This window comes from Lachancea thermotolerans, assembly GCF_000142805.1.
Source record: "Lachancea thermotolerans CBS 6340 chromosome D complete sequence".
Lineage (NCBI taxonomy): Eukaryota > Fungi > Ascomycota > Saccharomycetes > Saccharomycetales > Saccharomycetaceae > Lachancea > Lachancea thermotolerans.
The window spans coordinates 638,759-661,037 of NC_013080.1; the positions used below are offsets into that span (position 1 = coordinate 638,759).

At 45.3% G+C, this 22,279-nt stretch overlaps 13 protein-coding genes and 3 non-coding genes across 16 annotated transcripts; 10 read left to right on the forward strand and 6 right to left on the reverse strand.

Moving 5' to 3' along the window:
• Positions 1 to 718: 718 nt before the first annotated feature.
• Positions 719 to 790, forward strand: KLTH0D07282r. Its single transcript has one exon. It is a non-coding gene; the product is annotated as a tRNA-Met (tRNA).
• Positions 791 to 1,006: 216 nt separating this feature from the next.
• On the forward strand, positions 1,007 to 1,966 carry OTU2 (deubiquitinase OTU2; the record flags this gene model as incomplete). The annotated part of the gene is made up of 1 exon (XM_002552992.1): positions 1,007 to 1,966. The coding sequence occupies one exon, from the start codon at positions 1,007 to 1,009 to the stop codon at positions 1,964 to 1,966; it is 960 nt and encodes a 319-aa protein (XP_002553038.1).
• Positions 1,967 to 2,090: 124 nt separating this feature from the next.
• On the forward strand, positions 2,091 to 3,338 carry YLF2 (Ylf2p; the record flags this gene model as incomplete). Its single annotated transcript, XM_002552993.1, has 1 exon — positions 2,091 to 3,338. One exon carries the CDS (start codon positions 2,091 to 2,093, stop codon positions 3,336 to 3,338), a length of 1,248 nt encoding a protein of 415 aa, XP_002553039.1.
• A 54-nt stretch (positions 3,339 to 3,392) lies between these two features.
• SNR69 lies at positions 3,393 to 3,490 on the reverse strand. The gene has a single exon (XR_002432184.1). It is a non-coding gene; the product is annotated as a snR69 (small nucleolar RNA).
• A 590-nt stretch (positions 3,491 to 4,080) lies between these two features.
• On the reverse strand, positions 4,081 to 4,437 carry RPS20 (40S ribosomal protein uS10; the record flags this gene model as incomplete). Its single annotated transcript, XM_002552994.1, has 1 exon — positions 4,081 to 4,437. One exon carries the CDS (start codon positions 4,435 to 4,437, stop codon positions 4,081 to 4,083), a length of 357 nt encoding a protein of 118 aa, XP_002553040.1.
• Positions 4,438 to 4,997: 560 nt separating this feature from the next.
• Positions 4,998 to 6,344, forward strand: KLTH0D07392g (URC4/urg3 family protein; the record flags this gene model as incomplete). The annotated part of the gene is made up of 1 exon (XM_002552995.1): positions 4,998 to 6,344. One exon carries the CDS (start codon positions 4,998 to 5,000, stop codon positions 6,342 to 6,344), a length of 1,347 nt encoding a protein of 448 aa, XP_002553041.1.
• A 376-nt stretch (positions 6,345 to 6,720) lies between these two features.
• On the forward strand, positions 6,721 to 8,955 carry DUR3 (Dur3p; the record flags this gene model as incomplete). The annotated part of the gene is made up of 1 exon (XM_002552996.1): positions 6,721 to 8,955. The coding sequence occupies one exon, from the start codon at positions 6,721 to 6,723 to the stop codon at positions 8,953 to 8,955; it is 2,235 nt and encodes a 744-aa protein (XP_002553042.1).
• Positions 8,956 to 9,060: 105 nt separating this feature from the next.
• On the reverse strand, positions 9,061 to 10,527 carry KLTH0D07436g (uncharacterized protein; the record flags this gene model as incomplete). Its single annotated transcript, XM_002552997.1, has 1 exon — positions 9,061 to 10,527. The coding sequence occupies one exon, from the start codon at positions 10,525 to 10,527 to the stop codon at positions 9,061 to 9,063; it is 1,467 nt and encodes a 488-aa protein (XP_002553043.1).
• A 278-nt stretch (positions 10,528 to 10,805) lies between these two features.
• On the forward strand, positions 10,806 to 11,552 carry NFU1 (Nfu1p; the record flags this gene model as incomplete). The annotated part of the gene is made up of 1 exon (XM_002552998.1): positions 10,806 to 11,552. The coding sequence occupies one exon, from the start codon at positions 10,806 to 10,808 to the stop codon at positions 11,550 to 11,552; it is 747 nt and encodes a 248-aa protein (XP_002553044.1).
• Positions 11,553 to 11,616: 64 nt separating this feature from the next.
• Positions 11,617 to 11,946, reverse strand: MCO14 (4a-hydroxytetrahydrobiopterin dehydratase; the record flags this gene model as incomplete). The annotated part of the gene is made up of 1 exon (XM_002552999.1): positions 11,617 to 11,946. The coding sequence occupies one exon, from the start codon at positions 11,944 to 11,946 to the stop codon at positions 11,617 to 11,619; it is 330 nt and encodes a 109-aa protein (XP_002553045.1).
• A 94-nt stretch (positions 11,947 to 12,040) lies between these two features.
• APM2 (Apm2p) lies at positions 12,041 to 13,555 on the forward strand (the record flags this gene model as incomplete). Its single annotated transcript, XM_002553000.1, has 1 exon — positions 12,041 to 13,555. The coding sequence occupies one exon, from the start codon at positions 12,041 to 12,043 to the stop codon at positions 13,553 to 13,555; it is 1,515 nt and encodes a 504-aa protein (XP_002553046.1).
• Positions 13,556 to 13,667: 112 nt separating this feature from the next.
• Positions 13,668 to 15,038, reverse strand: KLTH0D07524g (KLTH0D07524p; the record flags this gene model as incomplete). Its single annotated transcript, XM_002553001.1, has 1 exon — positions 13,668 to 15,038. The coding sequence occupies one exon, from the start codon at positions 15,036 to 15,038 to the stop codon at positions 13,668 to 13,670; it is 1,371 nt and encodes a 456-aa protein (XP_002553047.1).
• Positions 15,039 to 15,233: 195 nt separating this feature from the next.
• OPI1 (transcriptional regulator OPI1) lies at positions 15,234 to 16,367 on the forward strand (the record flags this gene model as incomplete). Its single annotated transcript, XM_002553002.1, has 1 exon — positions 15,234 to 16,367. One exon carries the CDS (start codon positions 15,234 to 15,236, stop codon positions 16,365 to 16,367), a length of 1,134 nt encoding a protein of 377 aa, XP_002553048.1.
• A 17-nt stretch (positions 16,368 to 16,384) lies between these two features.
• Positions 16,385 to 17,053, reverse strand: VPS24 (ESCRT-III subunit protein VPS24; the record flags this gene model as incomplete). The annotated part of the gene is made up of 1 exon (XM_002553003.1): positions 16,385 to 17,053. The coding sequence occupies one exon, from the start codon at positions 17,051 to 17,053 to the stop codon at positions 16,385 to 16,387; it is 669 nt and encodes a 222-aa protein (XP_002553049.1).
• A 1,115-nt stretch (positions 17,054 to 18,168) lies between these two features.
• Positions 18,169 to 18,240, forward strand: KLTH0D07612r. The gene has a single exon. It is a non-coding gene; the product is annotated as a tRNA-Glu (tRNA).
• Positions 18,241 to 18,326: 86 nt separating this feature from the next.
• On the forward strand, positions 18,327 to 22,166 carry CLU1 (translation initiation factor 3 subunit CLU1; the record flags this gene model as incomplete). Its single annotated transcript, XM_002553004.1, has 1 exon — positions 18,327 to 22,166. One exon carries the CDS (start codon positions 18,327 to 18,329, stop codon positions 22,164 to 22,166), a length of 3,840 nt encoding a protein of 1,279 aa, XP_002553050.1.
• Positions 22,167 to 22,279: the final 113 nt, after the last annotated feature.

The following is a 22,279-nucleotide window of genomic DNA, read 5'->3' on the forward strand; positions in this document are numbered from 1 at the left end:
GTTTCCGTAAAAGACCCCGGACGAATTTATATAGCTAGCCAGTCCCTTCCTGGATTCGTCTCCAGAATCATACATAAACTATGCGTATCGTTATCGACGTCAAATACGTTGTATATAAATGTCCGATAGCGATTCGCTGAGAGCCTTCTTGGCTCGTGGGGCAACAGCATATGAATAGTTGGCAAAGCAACTAACCTTCCTTGAACATAGGGCAAGCTGTGTGATAACATGCAAAAGAGCGCTCAAATTGTTATGTTCGGAGCGTCTTGCGACCGAATTTGAGATCGGTTTAAGGTGCTATGTCCCAAGACTCCGTCAAAGAAAGCCTTTCCAGAAAAGTACTCATAAATATGTCGGAGAGTGAAGTGACAGCCTGGCCGCCAAGTCTCATACATTTGACCCTCAGCAAATATATTTGGGCTTAATTTACGTTAAAGTGGCCTTAGCGTTCAAATTCATAAAACCACATATCTCAGAAATAATTTACGCAGGATGATAACATCCTTCAACGCCCGCCTTTGTTAGGGCATCAAAAGACAGTTTCTTCGGGGAGGATAGATGAAGAACTCAGGCAGCTCTCCTTTCTTCCCATCTCCCTCTTCCGAGCTGTTAAACGTTTGCTGACATAAACTCTCCCCTTATAAAATACACAGGACAAGTCTGCACATGATAACTCAAGCAAATATATAGTAATTATATTCTAATCAATCCAATAGCAAGCGCCGTGGCGCAGTGGAAGCGCGCAGGGCTCATAACCCTGATGTCCTAGGATCGAAACCTAGCGGCGCTATTAATTTTTGCACGACTTAGCAAGTGTCGAACTTGATTGAAGTTTTGTTAGGAAGGTCAAAGATCAAGACTATTTATATTGAACCAAGACCTTGTGCTCATTTGTATACCGTTCAAGAGTTCTTTGTTCATTGAACGCTAGTCAGTATCCCACGCTGCTGAACTTAGCTGAAAAGCGAGCAGCATAGCCAAGTTAACTGTATTACACACTGCAATCATGGACACGGAAGAGGCCATCCTAGCTCGGCACCGTGCTGAGAAGAAGGATCTACAAAATAAAATCGCAGGAATGAAGAAGCAAGCCACAAAATCTAAGAGGAAGCAAGTCAATTCGCGCTGCGAAGAACTCGAACATGACTTATTACAAAGGCAAGAAAAAGAGCTACAAACATTTAGAAACGAAGGTTCGTCCGACAAGCAAGCTTCGAATGAGCCTCTACAGGAAAGCTCAGATGACGAAATAACACCTGAAAAACTTCTGGCACAGCTGGAACTTGGCGTCAGCGCTCAAAACTCGCCATCTGTTGACGCTGATAAACAGCAAACCGCTCCACAGCCCAAGAAACGCCGCAATAGGCAAAAGGAGCGGCTAGCAAAACGCGATGCAGAGATGGCCAGAATCCGCGAAGCAGCCGCCCAAGAGGCAGCTGTGCAACCAAACCTGAAGCAAATAGAGCAAGACGCCCTAGATCAACTTTGCGATGTCAAAGGCGTAAAACAGTTTGACATCAAACCTGATGGCCATTGTCTTTTTGCATCGATTTTAGACCAGGTTTGGCTTCGCCATCCAACTGACGCACAATATTTTATACCGTCAGGATACGACGGGCCCCATCTCCCAAGAGATCTTGATGTTCGCGCCCTACGATCTTTGTCTTCAAACTACATTAGACAATACAGGGACGACTTTGTGCCCTACCTGTTTGACGAAGCGACCATGTCTATTAAAGATGTCGATGATTATACCAAAACAATGGAGGAGACTGCTCAGTGGGGTGGTGAAGTTGAGCTCTTAGCGCTCGCAAAAGTGCTCAAGTGCTGCATTAGCGTTATGATGAGTGGGAGAGCCACCCATATGATAAATGAGCAAGAAGTTGCCAATCCTGAACTTAAGTTGGTTTATTACAAGCATAGCTTCGCATTAGGCGAGCACTATAATTCTTTACATGATAGTTAATTAGAGCCTTGATGTATTACAAGTTATTTCTTGATGGACTAAACATCTAAGAATCTTCGCGCTTAATTCTACGAAAAAACAAGAAAGCAGCCTGTCAAATGAAACACGAGAAAAACACCCAAAAATGTTCCTGGCCACCACCCAAAGATTCTACTCTGCCGCGAAGGGACCTGTTAGACTAGGGCGTCCAAGCAATAATTTAACGAGCGGGATAGTTGGGCTAGCTAATGTCGGCAAATCAACATTTTTTCAAGCCATCACAAACTCCAAGCTCGGCAACCCTGCCAACTATCCTTTTGCGACCATTGAGCCCGAAGAGGCTAAAGTGGTTGTTCCCTCTGAACAGCTGGATCATTTACAGAAATTATACGCAAGTTCTAAAAAGGTGCCGGCGGTTTTGACGATATACGATATTGCAGGGTTGACTAGAGGTGCCTCCAAAGGCGAGGGTTTGGGGAACAAGTTTTTGAATGATATCAGACATGTGGACGGTATCTTCCAAGTTGTGCGAGGATTCGCGGATCCAGAGATAACACATATTGAGGGCACCGTGTCCCCCATTCGAGACCTCAGCATTGTCCAAGACGAGTTAGTTTTAAAAGACCTCGAATTCTTGGAGGGGATCAGAGAAAAGCTAGACCGTAAAATATCAAAGGCGGCTAAAAGCTCGGGTGAGTTCAAATACATGAGTGCAGAGTTGGAGCTGCTTAACGCTCTTGAAGATCACATGTATGAAGGCAAGAAGATTGCACACTTCAAAGATGATTGGACGCCCGAAGAGGTGAGTATTTTGAACAAGCATAACTTTCTCACAGCAAAGCCCACCATAGTGCTTCTAAATGTTAGCCCAAAGAACTTTTTATTGCAACAAAATAAATACCTGAATGATGTCAACGATTGGATGGAAAACTATTCACCAGGAGACCAAGTGTTACTGTTTAGCGCTGAATTTGAAACAAAGTTCAACGAATTTATGGCTGATAATGATGTCGAGGGTCTGGATTTATATTGCAAGTTGCAATCAGGAGGCGAGGTGGATCATAAAGAAACCTGTCTACCCCGTCTTATTCACGAAATGAGAAAAGCCCTGGGACTGATTAGCTTTTATACGTGCGGTCCTCTTGAAGCACGTCAATGGACTATCCGAGAGGGTACCCTTGCACCGCAGGCAGCAGGAGTGATCCATACCGATCTCGAAAAGACGTTCATCAGCGCCAACATCACGAAATTCTCAGACCTTGCGTTCATGGCCCCCCCGCTCAAAGAATCACAACTAAAAGCACAGGCTCTCGTGAAACGGGGTGGAAAGCAGTATGAAATGGAAGATGGGGATGTAGTGCTTTTTAAGGCGGCGGGTGCAGCCTCAAGATAAGATAGTACTACGTCAGAACTACGTGTAAATAGTTAAAGCTGCTTTAGCCTTCAAGTTCTGCTCAGAGCGTTTGTCATTTTCTCTTCTCACGTAATTAAATCGAAGAGCTGGGTTTATAGCATTGTCACTAAGGACTTGTTCTCATCATAAACAGAAGGGTGTAAGCGAAGTTACAAAAAAAGGCAGTTCTCGCGCGCGGCGCTTTCACACACGGAGAGCTTGGTTTCGCCAGAAACCCCACCTTTTTCTTAGCAAGGGCACTGAGCCGTGTTCGAGCTTTGAATTGGATGGCTTAATCAAAGTGCAAGAAGCTTCAATAATTTATATGTTCAGAAAGATCACTAAACACGTACTCTTTGAACGACAGATTAGGGCTTGACGCGTTGAAGCCGTAGCGTCGAGTCAGCGTAGCCGGCATAGAGCCAGCAGAATGGCACTCTAACCAACAGGGAGCAGAGTTACTCGCTTTCTTAATTGATTGATAACTACACATAGTATTTAAAGACCCAACGGCACGTAGGCTTGCGGAGCGAAGGTAACTGCTCACTGGAACAGCCAATAGGGGACGTAACATCTATTTTTTAACCACTGATAGTACAGCAGAGGTATATCAGAAACTGCCATACCTAGAGTGGGCTCGCAAGACCCTGAGCGATGGGAACAAATGCAGTCTAGTGGTCAAATAGAGGGCGAGAGAAGTGTAACAGAAAGAAAGAGAATGTCAAATGGCACCGTTGCGCGCTTAGGCGGCGACAGTGACTTCGACATCCACACCAGGTTCGATGGTGATCTGGGTGATTCTCTTGACGATCTGGGCTGGAGCCTGCAAGTCGATGTATCTCTTGTGGATTCTCATCTCGTAGGTGTCCCAGGTCTTAGAACCCTCACCGTTAGGAGCCTTTCTGGTGGTGATCTTCAAGACCTTGGTTGGGATTCTGACTGGGCCCTTCTTGACCAGCTTGTAGTTCTCGGCGTTCTTGATGATGTTGGCCGAGACGTTCTCCAGCTGCTTGACCTTGGTGGAGGTCAAAGTGATTCTGATCTTGTGGATCTGAGGCTGTTCTTGCTGCTCACCCTTTTCCTTCTGGAAGTCAGACATTGTTGATATATACCTTTTGAGTTCTTGCCGAGAGATGCTCAAGAGAGAAGCGTTGACAAGTGCTGAAGAGGCAGACTTTAGTTTCAGCAGCGAGGGAAGGTTGGGCCCGTACAGTCGATGCCTGCGTGTGCTCGTATATAGTTATCATAGTCTGAAAAATTATCGCCTGGCTTGTCACTTTGTGCGTCGCGTCTCATGATCATCACTACGTACGCTAATTGATATCAGAATAAAAGTGCACGCATCTTCAAAATTGCGTTTTTCAATTGTTTGGTGAGTGGGTGTTGAGAGCGGAGCAGTCACACCAAAGAGACTTCAACATACATGCACGTGTTGGAAATAACTCCTGAAATTCCGTCGGACATGCCGCCAAACCCCTGGTATCGCATTAACCTCCTTCTTAGCTGTCTTGATACAACAGATAATAACCACCACGACCGGCGAACGTGGATTGTTTCCCAAAAAGATGATATAAAGCGGTGCAGTGTTCAGTCTCTCCCCCAGTTGCCTGCAAGTTTGGAAACAGTAACCAAAGACAGAAGCGTCGGTAATTGTGTAAGATGACTATCGAAGCGGTCGAGTACCTAAAATCAATCAAGTCTGTGCGTGACACAACGTCGCAAGTGTTCAACTTCGCGGTAAGCAATGGTGGCGGCCATTACTTCGACCTCGACCTAGGCCAGATGCCGCGCGTGGCGGACTTCCTTTGTGAAATCGTGAAACGTGACTACGGGACTGAATACGCAAGTATTCCTCCCCACGGGCGCTGGCAGCACCTGAACCACGGCCACCCGGGCCGAGTCGAAGGTCTCATTGCGCAGTGGCGCGACTCAGGAGTGGATGAGGTCGAAGTTGCGCGGAAACTCGTGGACTTGCTTGTATTCAGCGTGCTGGTTGATGCTGGCGCCGGCAACTCTTGGAAGTTCACGGTTCCAGGAAGTTCTACTAGTGTGGGCCGTTCCGAGGGTCTGGCGGTCGCTTCGTACTACTTGTTCGTCGAGGGGAGCCTGTCGGACGACAGAGATGACCCGTACAAAGTAACAGGCCGCGCGCTATCAAACTTCGACGCAGAGTTGTTCTCACGTGGATTCCAGGTCTCGGAAGCCAACCCGCTTGCAGGCGCGCCAGGACGTGTATCGCTGATCCAGCGGCTCGGCGCCGCACTTTTGGCGCGTCCCGATATCTTTGGTGCGGAGGCGCGTCCCGGAGCTCTCGTTGACTATCTCTACGCCAAGAGTACGGTCACTTCAGACGCCGCTGGCGCAACCTCTCCCACGATAGACCTGCAAGATGTCTGGGATGCGCTCATGCAGGGGCTGACGAGTATCTGGCCCGCTGGCCGCACTGTAGTCAATGGAGAGCCTCTGGGCGATGCCTGGCGCCTCGATACAAAGGCCGCAGCATCATCTGACCATACCCCTGCTGGGGTGCCGTCGGATATCGTGACCTTCCACAAGCTCACGCAGTGGCTCTGCTATTCGCTGCTGGTACCACTGGAGCGATATGGCTACAAATTCCGCATTTCCAACAAGTCGCTACAGACGGGGCTTCCAGAATATCGGAATGGCGGTCTCTTCTACGATTTTGGCGTTCTGAAGCTTAAGTCCGATGCGCTCAAGGGCGGTCTCGCCTTTTCCGCGCAATTGCGCGACGCGGGTCATGACGCCTCTGACACAATCCCAACCTTTGAACCCCACCAAGGTGCTATTGTCGAGTGGCGGTGCCTTACCGTGGGCCTGCTAGACAGCCTGCTGCCGCTTGTCAACAAGAAATTAGAGTACGAGCTAGGGCTACCACAGCTTATTGAAGCAGGTTCTTGGAAAGCAGGGCGCGAAATTGCAGCCAAGCTCAGACCTGCAACGGGCGGTCCTCCAATAGAGCTCTACAGCGACGGAACGGTGTTTTGAAGAAATGAATTGATATGTGCTCCATTACATTTTCGAACACGGGTCCATCCTAAGGCGCCAAAAGATCAGGATTATGTAAGCAACGTGATTTATATAAAGCGTATCATCAAGGTCTGAAGCTCAAGTTAGAATTTTTTTGGCTTATCTCGTCGATAAGAGCTGCAATTTGCGTCACAGTGATAAGACTTCAGGAGATGCCAAAATTATGGGAAGATGCAACAATGAGCATGACCGGGGTCAAAAATGCAGGGAACATCCTTCCATTTCAAATCGATAAGCTCCGCAATTTGGACACCAGGATTGCAGCCTGGATGCAGAATCACTGCCGCGAACAGCGCTCGGCGGCATATTTATATGGGAAGCAGAGGGGGTGAAAATGCCAAGCTCTCTTGAAGGCTCTCCTAGCATCGAAACATTCAAGCAAGAAATGGCCCTAATAGAAAGCCCCCTCCCTCAAGGCGCTGGTTATGCCGTGGTCGTCGGACTCGGCTTCGTTTTCGCATTTGGTATGATCTTGACTACCTACATGCTCAAACGGTACCAGAAAGAAATCATCACAGCAGAAGAGTTCGCTACGGCAGGCAGAACTGTCAAGACTGGTCTGATCGCAGCCGCGGTCGTCTCTAGTTGGACATGGGCCGCGACCTTGCTGCAGTCCACTGCCATGGTATACAAGGTGGGCATCTCTGGCGGATACTACTACGGTGCGGGCGCGTGCTTCCAAATCATCGCATTCGCAGCACTTGCTATCAAAGCCAAGCAACGCGCTCCTAACGCACACACTTTCCTGGAAATCATCTATGCCCGTTACGGTAAGGTGGCACACATCTGCTACCTCTTCTACGCGTTGGCCACCAACATCCTAGTCACGGCCATGCTTTTGACCGGCGGTTCTGCAGTCGTCAACGACCTGACCGGCATGAACACTGTCGCAGCCTGTTTCCTGCTTCCATTGGGTGTCATAGTATACACCTTGTTCGGTGGTATCAAGGCCACCTTCCTGACAGATTATGTCCACACGATTGTGATCATCGTGATTATCTTGACGTTTGCCTTTACAGTTTACGCGACCGGCGACAAATTGGGGTCTCCAGGCAAGGTTTACGACCTTGTTCGTGCGGCCGCTCAAGCCCACCCTATCGAGGGCAATGCTGGGGGTGAGTACCTGACTATGAGATCCAAGTCTGGTGGTATCTTTTTCGTCATCAATTTGGTTGGAAACTTCGGTACTGTTTTTTTGGACAATGGTTACTGGAACAAAGCTATTTCTGCCTCACCAGCGGCCAGTCTTCCAGGTTATGTCTTGGGTGGTGTTTCGTGGTTTGCAATCCCTACCCTAATATCTACTGCAATGGGTTTGGCGTGTGTGGCTCTTGAGTCTAACCCTAGCTTTCCAACATACCCTCAAAGGCTTACGTCAGATCAAGTGTCTGCTGGTTTAGTCCTTCCCTCCGCTGCAGTTACAATTCTTGGCAAAGGTGGCGCGGTGGCAGCTCTTTTAATGGTATTCATGGCTGTTACTAGTGCTATGAGTGCTGAACTTATCGCAGTTTCCTCTATTTTCACTTACGATATCTACAGAACCTACATCAACCCAAATGCCACAGGGAAAAAGCTGATTTTCTCCTCTCATGCTGCATGCATTATCTTTGGCTTTTCCATGGCAGGCTTCGCGGTCGGTCTTTACTACGCTGGCGTATCTATGGGCTACCTTTATGAGTTGATGGGTATCATCATCTCAGCAGCTGTTCTTCCTGCGTGCCTAACTCTATTTTGGAAACAGCAGAACCTGGCTGCGGTGGTCATTTCTCCAATATTGGGTACCGGGCTTGCTATCATGGCATGGCTAGTTTGTGCTAAGAGCCAGTTTAACGAGATCACTATAGACTCGACATTCGCAGATGATCCAATGTTGACAGGTAATGTCGTTGCTTTATTGTCGCCAATGGTCTTCATCCCAATTTTGACCTATGCTTTCAAGCCTCAGAAATTCAACTGGGATCTCCTTCAAGTCATTACAAGGGCTGACGAAACAGAGGAGATTGAAGCCGCTGAAGGGCAAACTGAAGGTGAGAATGGACAGGTGTCGGTTCGCGGAGACACTTCGGATTCTGGAAACTCTATTGAAGCCAATGACAGAGAAAAGCTTGCCGCCGTCAAGTCAGTAACGTCAGCAGCTCAAGAAGTTCCAGAGACGCAGATTGATGCCATGAAACGCGAAGAGGCTGAAAGACTTGAAGTGGCCGGTAAATGGGGAACATACCTATGCATTTTCTTCGCTCTTGCTTTGCTGGTGGTATGGCCTATGCCAATGTACGGGTCGAAGTATATCTTCAGCAAGAAGTTCTTTAGAGGCTGGGTTGTGGTTTTAATTATATGGTTGTTCTTGAGTGGCTTTTGCGTATGCATATACCCTCTCTGGGAAGGAAGAGAGGGAATTTATACCACATGCAGGGGCATATATTGGGATCTCACAGGACAAACCTACAAGCTCAGAGAGTGGCAAAATTCTCACCCTGAGAAATTGCACGTAGTGCAATCTCAAATCAGCGCTCGCGCCCATGCCTCTAGAAGGTCGTTAGACGGCAACATTGACGATATAGTCAATTAGGCAACCTTAATTACAAAGTTATATGAAACTTATTTGATATTTTCTAATCCTGTCTCTCAGAGTGAAATTTGTTATATGTACATTGCTTAACTTTCAAATAGATCTCTACTTGTTCTGTCTAGGTGAATTCCTTCCCTGTTGATGGTCTTCATCGTCTGAGAAATTGAGGTCGTCGTCGATGTGGTTTGAGGGTTCCTCCAAAGATTGAAGATCATCCAAGTCGAAATCTGCGACGTTTTCTGGATCGGTGGGCAACTGCTGCGAGCAAGCGAGCATGTAGGATGTGTCTGTTGGCCTCCAGATAAATGCTACCGTGATGAAAACAAAATAGTAGACTAAAGAGGGCCAGAAGTCAACAATAAATCTCGTTCTCCAATGCTGTTCGACCATTTCAATCGAATTCATACCGATAAACACAAAAGATGTGACGACGATACCAGCGAACAAGACAAACAATGAAAAGTAAATTGTAGACAGCAACCTTCTGTACATTTTAAGTTTCACGACTTGTCTTTGTTCCTGTAGGTAGCGCAAAGTTTCGGTCATAGATTTCAAAATCCAGAAGTAAAAGCCAAGTATTGTGATAGCTGCGGGAACGAGTGTGATCAGAGGCAGTAATGTGACGGACTCTGGGTTGGTCAGGTAGTTTTGAATCATATAGGCGACACTGAAAGAAAAATTCAGCCCCGCGAAAATCTGGCACCGCCTCATGAGCTTTTTATTCAGCTTTGGGTAGACCACACCGTAACCCAGAGCGATTACCAGCAGCAGAAAGAAGCTGAAAGAAGTTTTGCCAGCACTCAGTATGGATACAAAAACCATGTAAACCTTGGTGCCTGCTGTGTTGCCTTTCTCGTTTTTGATATCATAGTAGGCCCAAATGAAAATCTGCTCCACAGTCAAAAATGCAAAGAAGGCCAGCAGATACTTTTGAACAGGTAAAATTTCGTTCTTGTGCTTCCAGAACGCGAAGCTGTAGAGCGCCATAGCCACAACGTAGAAGATAGCCAGCAATCCGTAAAGAGGGAGGTTATTGATTTCAGCAGCAGGTAATTGACCAAAAGCATTTCTGAAGTTGACCACCGCATCGAAATCAGCGTTGCTGTTCTCGGTATGGGTGATCACGCAGTAATAGCCGGTAGACTTTACAAAATATTTGGGATTGTGCAAACCACTTTCGGTTTGGTAAAACGTTTGTATGGAAGCAGCCAGTGTTTTGTTTTCGCCTGTCTCGCTGTCAAATATCATTTCCTCAAACAGATACTCATTTTTATGTTCCTCAGTGCACAGCCCTTTTTCGATCGCCGTGTCGCTGCAAATGTAAAACGTTCTCTCCCCGCTCTTGATTCCAAGGTGCTCGTAGTCCTGAAAATCAAGGACGGCTACGCTGACACCCTCATCCCCCGAAATTTCCTTAAGATTGAATGAAATGAAAGGGTCTACTTTTCCACCCCAGTCTTCCTTGGAGTACATCCCACTGCAAACCTGTCGGTAGCCATCGAGGCTTTCTCGGTTACCAAATGCGAAATTGGCAAGAATTGCCAGTACCAGAAACGGTCCTTGCGCAATCATTATACTCAACCGGTTTTTGGCTCTAGTGTGTTAAATAGGAGTACGAATGTCGGCTTGAAATCCCGGACGGAACACCATTTGGCATCTTGACATTGTGAAAAAAAGTGCTAAGTAAGCAATTTCGTTAGTATTGACATGATACATCACATGATCAGTTATTGTGTACGGGGAAGATCGACCGATGTCATCGCGTTTATAAGAAATGTAGTCTCTAATACACTTAATGCTTATGAATAATAACTCAGCAGACGCCAGAAACACGACATTTAACCCACCGGATGTTTGTTGCAAGACGTATTCAGACGGTAAAGAAGAGCCTTGGATGTGGCAGCCAATTTTTACACATCAAATCTGTATCCACGCCAAATGAGAACGCATTAAAATTTATCTCCACGGATGGTGAACTTCTGCAGGAAAGAGGCAAGCCGAGTGTCGAGATCAAGAATACAGACGAATCGCTGATAAAACACTCGCCACTTGCGTCGCGCCTCTTCACACAGTGCCCCGGCGTTGAAGCCCTGATGATCGGAGATGACTTTATTACAGTGAACAAAGACGAGATGGTGCACTGGAATCAGATTACCCCCAGTGTGATTGACCTGCTTACACAATACTTGGCATCAGGAAGAGAAGCGGTGACTCCAGAGTTTTTTAGCGTGCAGGAGCAGGGCGTGGGATATGACGTGAACGTTCCCAAGTTTGAGTACAATGAGGACGAACAAGAAATAAGCGACATGATTGACGAACTGATCCAGACGCGGATTAGGCCAGCGATTATGGACGATGGTGGAGATATACAGTATCGAGGCTATGATCCGCAGACAGGTACTGTGTATCTGAAACTGCAGGGCGCTTGCAAGTCCTGTTCGTCCAGCGAGGTAACGCTCAAGCATGGTATCGAGTCGATGCTTAAACATTATATTGAGGAAGTTGAAAATGTTGTTCAGATTCTCGATCCCGAGGAGCAGGTCGCCTTAAAAGAGTTCGAGAAGCTTGAAAAAAAACTCGAGTCGACTGCCGCTTGAGCGTTGGTTTTCATTCTCATATTACTAACGTTGATTTGGCAACGAAGAGGCGCCAGCCCAACTCTCAAGCACTGGCTTCCCCGTGGCCCGCAATATAGCCTTCAATTCTTTCCATCAGCTTTATGTCAATATCACTCACTCCATTCACATCATGTGTAGTCAACCTTAAATTAACCTTGTTATACGTTGTAGTTATTGTTGGATGGTGACCCCACAAATGGCTTCTCATAGCTAGCTGGCCTAGAAAGGACCAGGTTGTCTCAAAATCCTTGAAAGCAACGTCGCGCGAAATTCTGAGGCCATCGTAACTCCATTTAGGGTGTTTGACCAGATGTTTGGAGATCTCGGCAGTACTCAGCGGAAATGCGGCAACTCTTTTCACTTTGTTGTACATTATTCTCTGTCGACTTTTGAAAACATGTTAAGAAAGCCAATTACGGTATTCTTTTGAAATATTGGAAAAACGAAGCCCCTGAAAGAACAGTTGCATGTCATCTTGCGTATTTATACTTGATGAGCAACTCAACCCACTCATACTCCGAAACCTCAAGTCAATAGCTCACCCAGAGTGGTATGCTTTGTATTTCAAGAGGGTGCATCCACAATCACGAGGCCCTGTGATATACTCAAAAGGTATTATATACATTTACATCCTCCGGGATGGATTATACTTTGTGTCCGTGAGCAATGGGGGTCTAAGGTTCAACTTGATGGGAATATTGGCGTACCTGAACGACTTCCACGCCCTCCTGGTGAAATACCTGAAGGTCAATAAAGTTGACCGCACAGGAATCATAGACAACTTCAACTTGATTTATGAACTTTTTGATGAAAGTCTCGATTATGGTATACCGCAGCTGACTGACTACAACATAATACGTGACTCCATCAAGATTGAGGCCAACGTTCCTAAAGTGCCCTCAAATTCGCAGGCAGACAGTGACGAGGAAAGTGGCCCCGAGATACTCCAATCGAAGGAAAACAAAGACAAAGCCGATATACACGGGTTCCGAGATGATGAGCAGTATATCAATAGCTTTGTTCTTCGCACAACTACACAAGCCATCTCGTGGAGACCCAAAGGGATATACTACACCAAAAATGAACTATTTGTTGACATTATTGAGCGTCAGTCATACCTAATGGATTTCAAAAACTCGCAGGTTCGTCAAACTTTTGTTTATGGAAAAATAAACTGTCGATCTTACCTTTCCGGCATGCCAATAGTTCGTGTTTGCATCAACAAGATGCTTAAGGATAAAGACCTCTTTTTAGGATCTTCGAAATTTCACCAATGCGTATCATTGGAATCTCTTAGTTCACAAGATTATATCGAATTCATTCCTCCAGATGGTGACTTTCAACTGTGCGAGTACAAACTCAAGCGCCATATAAACGACTCTCCCATTATAAAATTGATAGACTACAAGATTAATGAACGCCAAAAAAAGCATAGGCTGCATCTTTCGGTAACGATTCAACCACATTTCAAGGCGCAAAACTCGGCGACTGCTTTGAAAATTCACATTCCCACACGAGACCTTTTCCAAAATTATAAAATTGATTTGACGAAGGCTCCAAGGTTCAAATGCGATCATGGCTCAGTATTCTTCAATCTGTCCGATGAGTTGCTTTTATGGGATGCTCAAGGCATCAAGGGAGGACACGGAGAAACCAGTTATTCAATGCATGTCGAGTTTGCCTTGTTTGACGAGGAAGAACATGCAAGAAAGCTCGAACAAATCAAGAAGTCGATGGACCCCCCGCCTTTACGAGAAGGCGCCCATTTAGAAGAACTTTATGCCCAAGTTAAAAGTAACAAAGAAGGGAAGGGGCAATTTCAATCAAACGCGATCACCGCTGAATTTGAGGTACCCTATTACACATCCAGCGGCCTTCGAGTCGAGTACCTCAAAATTTCAGAAGAGAATCTGAAATACCAATCATTCTCGTGGGTAAGGTACAAAACAATAAACGATACAGAGTATGCTTACCAGGTCTGAATTTTCGAAGATCAAACTTAATGTATGAATATAGTTATGCTTAGTATTTAATGGTAGTTTTGGGCGAGCTTCAGTCACTTAAAGTGATTTAAATCCCAACGGAGGCTATAGTTTACTTACTCAGCTTTTCGAGAATTTCAACCTTACTCCGAAGAATCCGGCTTTCATTCTCAGCTTTGATATTCGACTCAGTTTGTATTTCTCCACGGGCCACTTCGATTTCAAGCCTCTTTTCCTCTAGTACTTCGGTCTGGAAACGCTGCAAAATTGCTGACCATTGGTGCATCGTACGGTTCACCCCAAGGACAAGTCCCAAAGCAGCCAAAGAGCCCATTGAGTATGCACTGAATTGACCAGATAAGACACCTAAGACCGAACAAAGAATCAACGGAAGTTGAAACTTGAAAAATTGCTGATAAATGAACTTATTAATCACCTTATGCATCGCATTGGCCCTTTGGTGCAAGCGATTCATGTCCCATACCGGAGGCGAAGACAAAGGGAGATTCAGTCTTCCCCGAATATGATTGATTTTTTCCGTCAGATCGGAAGTCCTTGATAAATCACACATTTCCCTTAGTTTTAATTCTAGCTGGCTTTCAGAATATGTGTGGAGCTTATAGACAGAGAGCTGGCCGTGCACAAACTGCTTCAAGCGCGGCTTGAGTTGGGATTGAAGAGCCGAATGTGCCTTATACGCCCAATTGTCAATTTCTCCATCGATGGTTTTTTTTTCGGTGAGGTGTTGAGAATACTTAGAAATAGAAGTGTCAGTCTCATAGATATTTTTGATCACAGCATGCTTAAGGCGCTCCATTATGTGATTCTTGTCACAAAGCTGCGATTCAAGCAGCTGTGTAATGTAAAGGAAGTTAGAAGATTCGAGGTCTTTCAAATATTCGGTGACATTGGACTTGCTTTGAATGAGCTTTCGCATGCCAGCTAGCGCTTTTTTGCAGTTGACCTCGCGTGTTCCCATGGGTGATTCTGAGTCCGTGTCGCTTATGGATAGCGTCGTCCAGACCATGGCCGGAAGGGCCTTTCCTAAACCCAAGTAAATGTGGCACCCATCATTAGCCGGGCTCACTTCATCCATCTCCAACAATTCGATATCATGTTTCTGTAGCCAAGGCGAGGGGAGGGTATACAGAGTGCTTGAATTGTCCAGTCTGTGAACTTCTAGCGATGCTCCGTATCGGATCAGTTTAGGGCCACGTTTTGAGTATCGTTGAGAAAACTGGTCATGCCAGTACTGGTCGTTACTATAGACGTCCGAAAGAAGTGCGCTCAAGAACGCAGATTGTCGCTGTGACTTTAACGACTGCAGAATCACTCCGCACCTTATTTTGTGATTAGCTTCATTTTTCAAAAGTGGAAGCTTATCGGGCACCTTATCCCCTGCCTTTGCATAGATCTCAGAAAGCCGCGACCAATTGCTGCTCAACCTCTTGCCAAGGCCATTCAACCTTAATCGCCAAGCCATTGGTTAATGAAGATATATCAACCATATACTCGAGTACTCTTTTGTTGATGCCATTAACGACCTAAAGCTAAGAAAAATTTTGGAGCGCGATGCCCTGTATCATCATATTTATTGCATTAGAGAAGCAAATCTATCAAAACAAGAGGAACATCTTCATAGGCTGTGCGAAGAGCGGAGTGCTAATAAGAAGGTGAAATGGGCAATGTAAATGCTAAGACTGAATACAAAGAGGAGGGTATTCCTCAGGACATCGCGCTCGCAGTTGAAGCTTTGAGAGATTTACGGAATTCACATGGACGGGGGCAGCGCGACACGCTTCTCGATAAAGTTAGGTCGAACACGCTGATCAATAATGCCGTGCGGGTATATGAGCAAAGCAAAAATCAATATCCAAAGTTTCGAAAGGGAGCTGAGATCGTCGAGCGGAAGGCGTTAATACCGATGGTAAAGCGGCTCGAGGAGACCAGTAATAAATGGAAGAATCGGAGCAAGCGTAGCCACGAGGAAGAAGAAGACGAGGAGGAAGGAAGCCAAAGTGACGAAGATTACTGTGAGCAAGACGAATATGACGAGGAATCGGACAATTTTATGGATCGCGCAACAGCTGTAAATGATGAGGTTTTGCTGGTGGACGAGAGGCTCTGCCGGAAAAGGACTTCGAAAAGACAGAAGATTTCTAATGCCATAGCGAAATCGAAAGTGAATCTGAAAGGTTACCAGCTCGACATGTCGATCGAATCGAAGAAGCGTCTTGTGACATGTTTACATTTGCTGAAACTAGCCAACTATCAGCTATCTAACCGAGTTGGATTTTTGCAAAATTTGGTATTCAAGGAGCAACAACTACGGCGCGGCAGGTTACGCGGCCATGATATCGATAGCGATGAGGAAGAGGAGTTTTATGACGCCTCAGACAGTATTGACGAACAGTCAAATGTCGTCAAAATGGAGATCGTGAGAACTGTCAAGAAAGTGTACACCCTGATATCCAAATTTACCGGCAACTCGCTGCCAGAGCCGGCGCGCACCCAAGTGCGAGAGTCGCTGCTGAAGTTACCCATGAACTGGACCTCAACAATGAACTCTGAGAACTTAGCCAGATATACTAATTCGAAAGGCGTGAGCCCGAATGGCAAGGTTTTGATTTTGGCTAAAGAGAGCTTGGGCATGGTGCACAACGTTATGAATGTGGTTGATAGCACCCTCGGAAAAGCTGAGGAGTGGGTTAAACAAAAGCAGGAGATCAAAGAGCTTTTAAAGGAACAGTTCCTTGACAGCAGATTACGTGAAAAGGTTAAGAAACAAATGTCTGAAGAAAAAGAAATATAGTATACACTCACAGTTGTCTAGTTTTGTAACGCTTTAAGGCGCTCCCGCATTTCGTTCAGCATGTTATCGGCTTCGTCGTCAATCTTGTCGTCCGGCACAATCTCCTCTTCCTTTCCTGGTAATTCGTCGGCAGGGATGTCGTCGAGCTCGTCCAGCTTAGAGGAGGTGTACTGATCTACAATTTTCTTGACTTCTCGTTCCGCCTCCTCTTCCATGTCTTCGTCCTCTGTTGCCATTTCCATGGTATCATCAATCATCTCACTGATAAGACCGCTTTTAACCAGTTCCTTCTCGAGCTCCATCATGGAAGATTGCAGGTATGGTAGGCGCACCAATGAGTTGATCTCGCGCATTAGTCCAGCAGAAAGAGCCATATTTTCTTGCAGACTCTGCATTCTGAAGGCCTCGTCAATCTTCATACCAACAGACTGCAGTTGTGCTTTAGAAGTATACATGCGCTTGTACTGCTTATTGATTTGGTAAAGCTCACGAGCATATATCCGTACTGATCTTGTGTCATTTTGCTTAGCAGAACGTTTGATTAGGGCCTGTGTTTTACTCTGAAGTGCGTTCAATTCTCTCAAAGATTTATCTAACGACCTTCCATTTCTTCTCACAAGCGTGCGGATCTTACGATGTTGTTCTTTGGGATCTGGTCCCCAAATAGCTTTCTTTAAGTAGTCCATCTACTTCTGCTTCAACTTGTTGTGAGAACTCCTGCCCATTAACGGATTCGCAGGAGGTAGTTCTAACGATTTAGTGAGTGGTCCCTCTATTGAAGCTTAAAAAGAGATCTATTTTAGCTCGCCAACGATCGGGGCACCTACTTTCATTCGAAGTCTCTAGGGGAATCGTCAATGTCATTACTTGACGGTATTCTTGTTTTGGATTGTGTTTCGTACAATACTACATGTTTCCCCGACAGTGTGCAGTTCGAACCATTACTTAGGCATCAGCCATCGAGCTCAAAAAACGTCGAGTGAGCTAATTGATTGGACTCAATGGCTTCAAATTTCCCAGCCTCAGAAGCTGTATTGCAACCTATGAGCTTCATGTTTCCCAGATTTGCTACGTATGGCCAGGTTTCGTGAGTACCACCTTACTCTTACTACCAATATAAGACATCAAAATGAGGCGCTCAAGCTCAACAAAATAGTGATGTCTAACGGTTTTAAAGCAGTTTTATTTTATGATTAGTGAAAGTGATTGGTACAATACAGTCTTTCGCTATTTCAGGGATGGTTTGAATTGCCTCAAGGGTTGAACCTGATGATATTTGCGTAATTTACAGAAAACAGCGTAACACGCTTCAGAACTTAAATAAAAAAAAATTGTCCGAAGAAAAGTTTGGAACGCACGCGAAATCCGACTGGTTGCCAATGCCAGCTTATGGCGCCCTAGAATTATCGGACATACCGAGCTTAATACTCTAACCTGTTATGTCATACATATATTATATGACACGGACTTAACTTTAACGTGCGCGCTGATAGAGGGCAGCATATCATATTAAAGCGCCTAGAGGCGTTCCGCACAAAGCGGAGAGACAGTGATACAATAAGAATTGTGCAGCAAGGGCTATTCAAGAAATGGCTGATGAAAATTCACCAGTCACCTGTCATGGTGGAAGAAGGTTGCCTCAAGACTATGTTTGCGCGATAAATTCTCTATTGGCCACCTAGAGCTTTCCGGTACAATACAGTAAGTCCAAGTTTAGAGATTTATGATTATCTATCATGCCGAAGACTGAAACATTAACACAGGATATGTAACTATATTCACTTAAATCTTCTCGTAACATTCCGATATGGTGTAACGGCTATCACACCTCGCTTTCACCGTGGAGACCCGGGTTCGACTCCCGGTATCGGAGAATTTTTGAATCATTTCATTATTTTTGGTCGCCCGCTCCGGCCACCAACTTTGGCGCTGCCCTTTTCTGCTCTCAGAATAAATGTCATGCGCTCGGCGAGATTATTGCCTCTAGGATTTCAAGATCATAATTTCAAAGAATTAACGAAGTTCAAAAGTTGTAAAAAATTTACATTTTTCGAGTCATCTTCAAAAAGCTCGACCAAATCACGCAATCTTACTGAATATCTGACTACGATGGATGCGCAAGCTACCGACGCGGTTACTGTGTCGGTGAGACTGCCCCACCAAAAGCAGGAGGTTCAATTGAACCTGGTGAAGTCCTCAAGCGTCCAAGTTGTTGCCGACATTTTGCAGTTTTCGCCATCATCAAGATGCTTGACAAATCTTGAACTCTTTCAGAAAAGCCAGAAACTCACTGGTGATGAGATCCTGAAAAACTTGTCAAACTCTGATTCGCTTAAGCTGGATGTCAAGTTCAAGCCTTACACAGCAAGAGACGCATTAAGGCATGTAACTTTGGTTCGCGACACAATTGGGTTTACGTCTGAGACCCAAGACGGCATCTCCGATTTTGCTATCTCCACTGGCTCTCAGATCTCTAGCATGCCTTTACGCCCCATAAAGAGCTCGCCCCCATTGAAAGGCGCGAACGGCGAGTCTTCAGCTTTCGAAATATCGGAAGAGGAAAAGAAAGACCTCCAACAAACAGTGAGGGATTCCTTGAGCAAGCGCCAAACTGTTAATGAAATTCTTAAGGCCAAATCGGGTATCATCACGCCCTGCCTTCGTTCCTTGGCATTGTCCGCTTACAACCCTGTTCCTCCATTTTACAGAACCAAAGGGCATTTGTTGTACTTGCATGTTATCACACTCGAAAACGAGGCATTTCATGTAACTGCAACGTCTTCTGGCTTTTACGTTAACAAGTCGACATCCACTAAGTTCGATCCTAGTCCTAGAAGCGAAGGCGAAGTTCCAAAGGTTTCTCTTTTAGATTTGTTCTCGACTCATTCCAAGAAGTTCAAGGACCATCTCAGCAAACTCGAGAAGAAAGTTAGCTCTCTTGATTCCGTTTTCACCGCCAGACCCTCAACTACTTTCCTGGGCAAGCCTTGGTTAGTTTCGACTACTCCCTCCGGCGCAGGGCACCATAGTCGCCTGCAATTGAGCGAGGCTGATTTCAATACCGAGAGAAACTTCAATGATGAGTTCCAAGCGATCAAGGATATGACATCAAGTGACTTTCAATCTATCGTTGACACCGAAAAGCTGACCGCCAAAGTTTACCAAGAATTTACTGAAACAGCTGTTAAAGATGCAATGTCGATTTTTTACGATGATTTAGTTCCCATGAATCCCGAGGCGCCTAGCCGCGAGCATATTTATTTGAAGAACAACATCTTTTACGCCTTTGTAGGAGATGTTAATGGAAATTACACCAAAGTTGGCGGTGATGCTGCAGCGTTTGCGGCGTCCAACCAAGACCTGCAGGCCGTTAAGCTATTGCACCGTGTCAGCCTGTCCGAGATTCATTATCTTCTGTGTGTGATAATTGACTTTGCAGGCCGGAGAGTCTTGGCTCAAACCCCAGTTCCGGGGCTTCTCAGCGCTATGGGCAGCGTGAATAAGAAAAACCCCGAGACGGATGAAATTATAACTGAGGATCTTGTCTCCGATGTCAATGTCGTTTATGGGCTAGATGAGGCCACCGGCGAAGTTTTGTTTGATGAAGAATTTGATGAGGCATTAGAATCTTTCAGCAAAGTCTTCCATTTGAAGAACCACGAGGCGGGCTCAGCGAAAATCAAGTTCTCGTCGAACTCTAAGGGAATAGTAGGATCTGACAAGAGAAAGTATGTTTTAGACCTGGCCAACTCTCACCCGCTTGACTCGCAGTTCGCTAGAAAGTACTACGATAATGTACCTGAATCCCAGCGCTACCCTCACAGACAAACCTTGGTTCGCAACGAGCTCGTTGACAAGTGGTGGGCTAGCAAACTGGAAGGCTCTGATTTGACTTTTGAAAAAGCTTTCGACGAGAAATTGTTTGCGTTCAATCCGGATGCGTATATCAGAGAAGGCGTGGAAGATCCACTGGTCGAGGAGGTATCCAGCTATCTCACTAACGAAGTTTTGCCTAGCTTCGCCAAAGACTACGCTATCGGTAATCTGACTGCTCCATATGACGGTGACCACTTAACAGACTCAATGCACAAAAATGGTATCAACATGCGGTACCTCGGCAAGTTGATTGAACTAGCTGAGAACGAATTGAAGGACCAAGTTGTTCAGCACCAATCAAAAACTTCTGAAGTTGCTGCTTCTAACGAAGAACACAAGAAATGGGAAAAGGATTACCTTATCAAAATCGAAAAGCTTATTAAAGAGAGACAAGCGAAAATAAACAAACTTGTTCAAGAAGGTAAAGATATCCCTGAAGACTTGAAAGGAAACCTTAAACTTGACGAGAAAGACATTAGAAAGCCAACCAAGGGCAAGGCAGCGATTGTGAATAAAGACCAGCTAACTTGCTTGATCAAAGTTTCGCAGCTAGAAATCGCAGCTCGTTCTTTGAAGCACGTTCTAAGGGAGTACACCAAGGACTTGCCTATCCCAGTTCTACCGAGCGTTGTTGTCTACTTCTTTAATTTGTTGTTTGGCAGCTCATTCAATGAAACGCCCGAAGTCGAGATCGTGGATAGCTTTTATGCGGGAAAGAGTTTTTCGTTTGCTAAGCTTTCTCGCCAAGGCCTTTTGAAGGAAATTTGCAACCAAGCTCAGCGTCGTTTTATCTACACTCTTCCAAATGATGTTGTCGAAGAATTTTGCAGTGGCGCTTTCCCGCTCATTAGAGCTATATCAAAAAAGTTTGGCATTCAATTCTTGAACAAAGAATACTTCTTTACACAAGAACAGTTCGAGAAGTTTTTGCAGTCTCAGGATAAGAAGACAAAGAGCAAAATTGAAGTTCCCAAAGCGACTTTTTCGGTTAATGACCTAGTTTTAATTCCTATCGTCAAAGATGGAGATTACAGGTCACTAACTGGAGACAATTTCTGGAATCAAGGCGCCGCCATTTTGAACGAGAAAGAGGCAGACGGCTTGGTGCTGTTGTCTCAAGCTTTGACCATAAAAGAGGAGGTCAATGGTGTCATTCATCACTCTGTTGCCGAGTCATACATGGCAATGTCAACGATATATCATACTTTGAAGAGAATTCCAGAAGCTTTGACTTATTGTCGTAAGGCTTGTGCCATATATGAAAGAACTTGTGGTGTTGATTCTTTTGAGGTTCTCAGATGCCTAACAAACTTGGCTATTTTGGAGATAAGTAACAAATGTCCTTCAAACGGTGCCTTAGTGTTGCAGAGAATCATGAATACCCTAGATGCTTTATGTGTTGCTATCCACCCTGCAGTAATCAACGCGTACACAATGTTGCAACAAGCATCTCTAGCCAGTAAGGAGCCAAAGCTAGCAATCGAGGTAATGAAAAAACTCTCAGAAACTATTCTCCAGATTGAAGATGGCGAACGCACTATTGCCTACGGTTATAATCAGTCTCGTTTGGGTGATCTTTATGCTACCTTGAACGATCTCAACGGTTCATTAAAAGCCATCACGGAAGCAAGAGAAGTTTTCCAAAGAGAATTGGGCTTGAATGATGAAACAACAGCGCAGTGCAACCAATGGGTCACTAGTATCGAAGCCTTGATGGAATCGCAGCTTCAACAGCGAAAGTTAACTCAGCAGCAGTCAACCGTGAACTCTTCCGGAACAGCAGCTAATAGAAAGCAAAAACCTTCGAAGAAGCAAGAGGAGCCTAACCCAGAGCTCGCCAACAAGTCAGTCGACGAATTGTTAAGTTTCATCGAGGGCACAAAGCCCAAGAACTCCAAAGGTAAAAAGAAAAACAAAAAGTGAAAAGATTCATTTGCAAAGAGTACCTTTTCTGTGAACTTTGACATTTTTGCATCTTGTAAATACCAATTACTTCACCAAACGTAGAGCTCATTACTACTGTTTGGTGAATAATA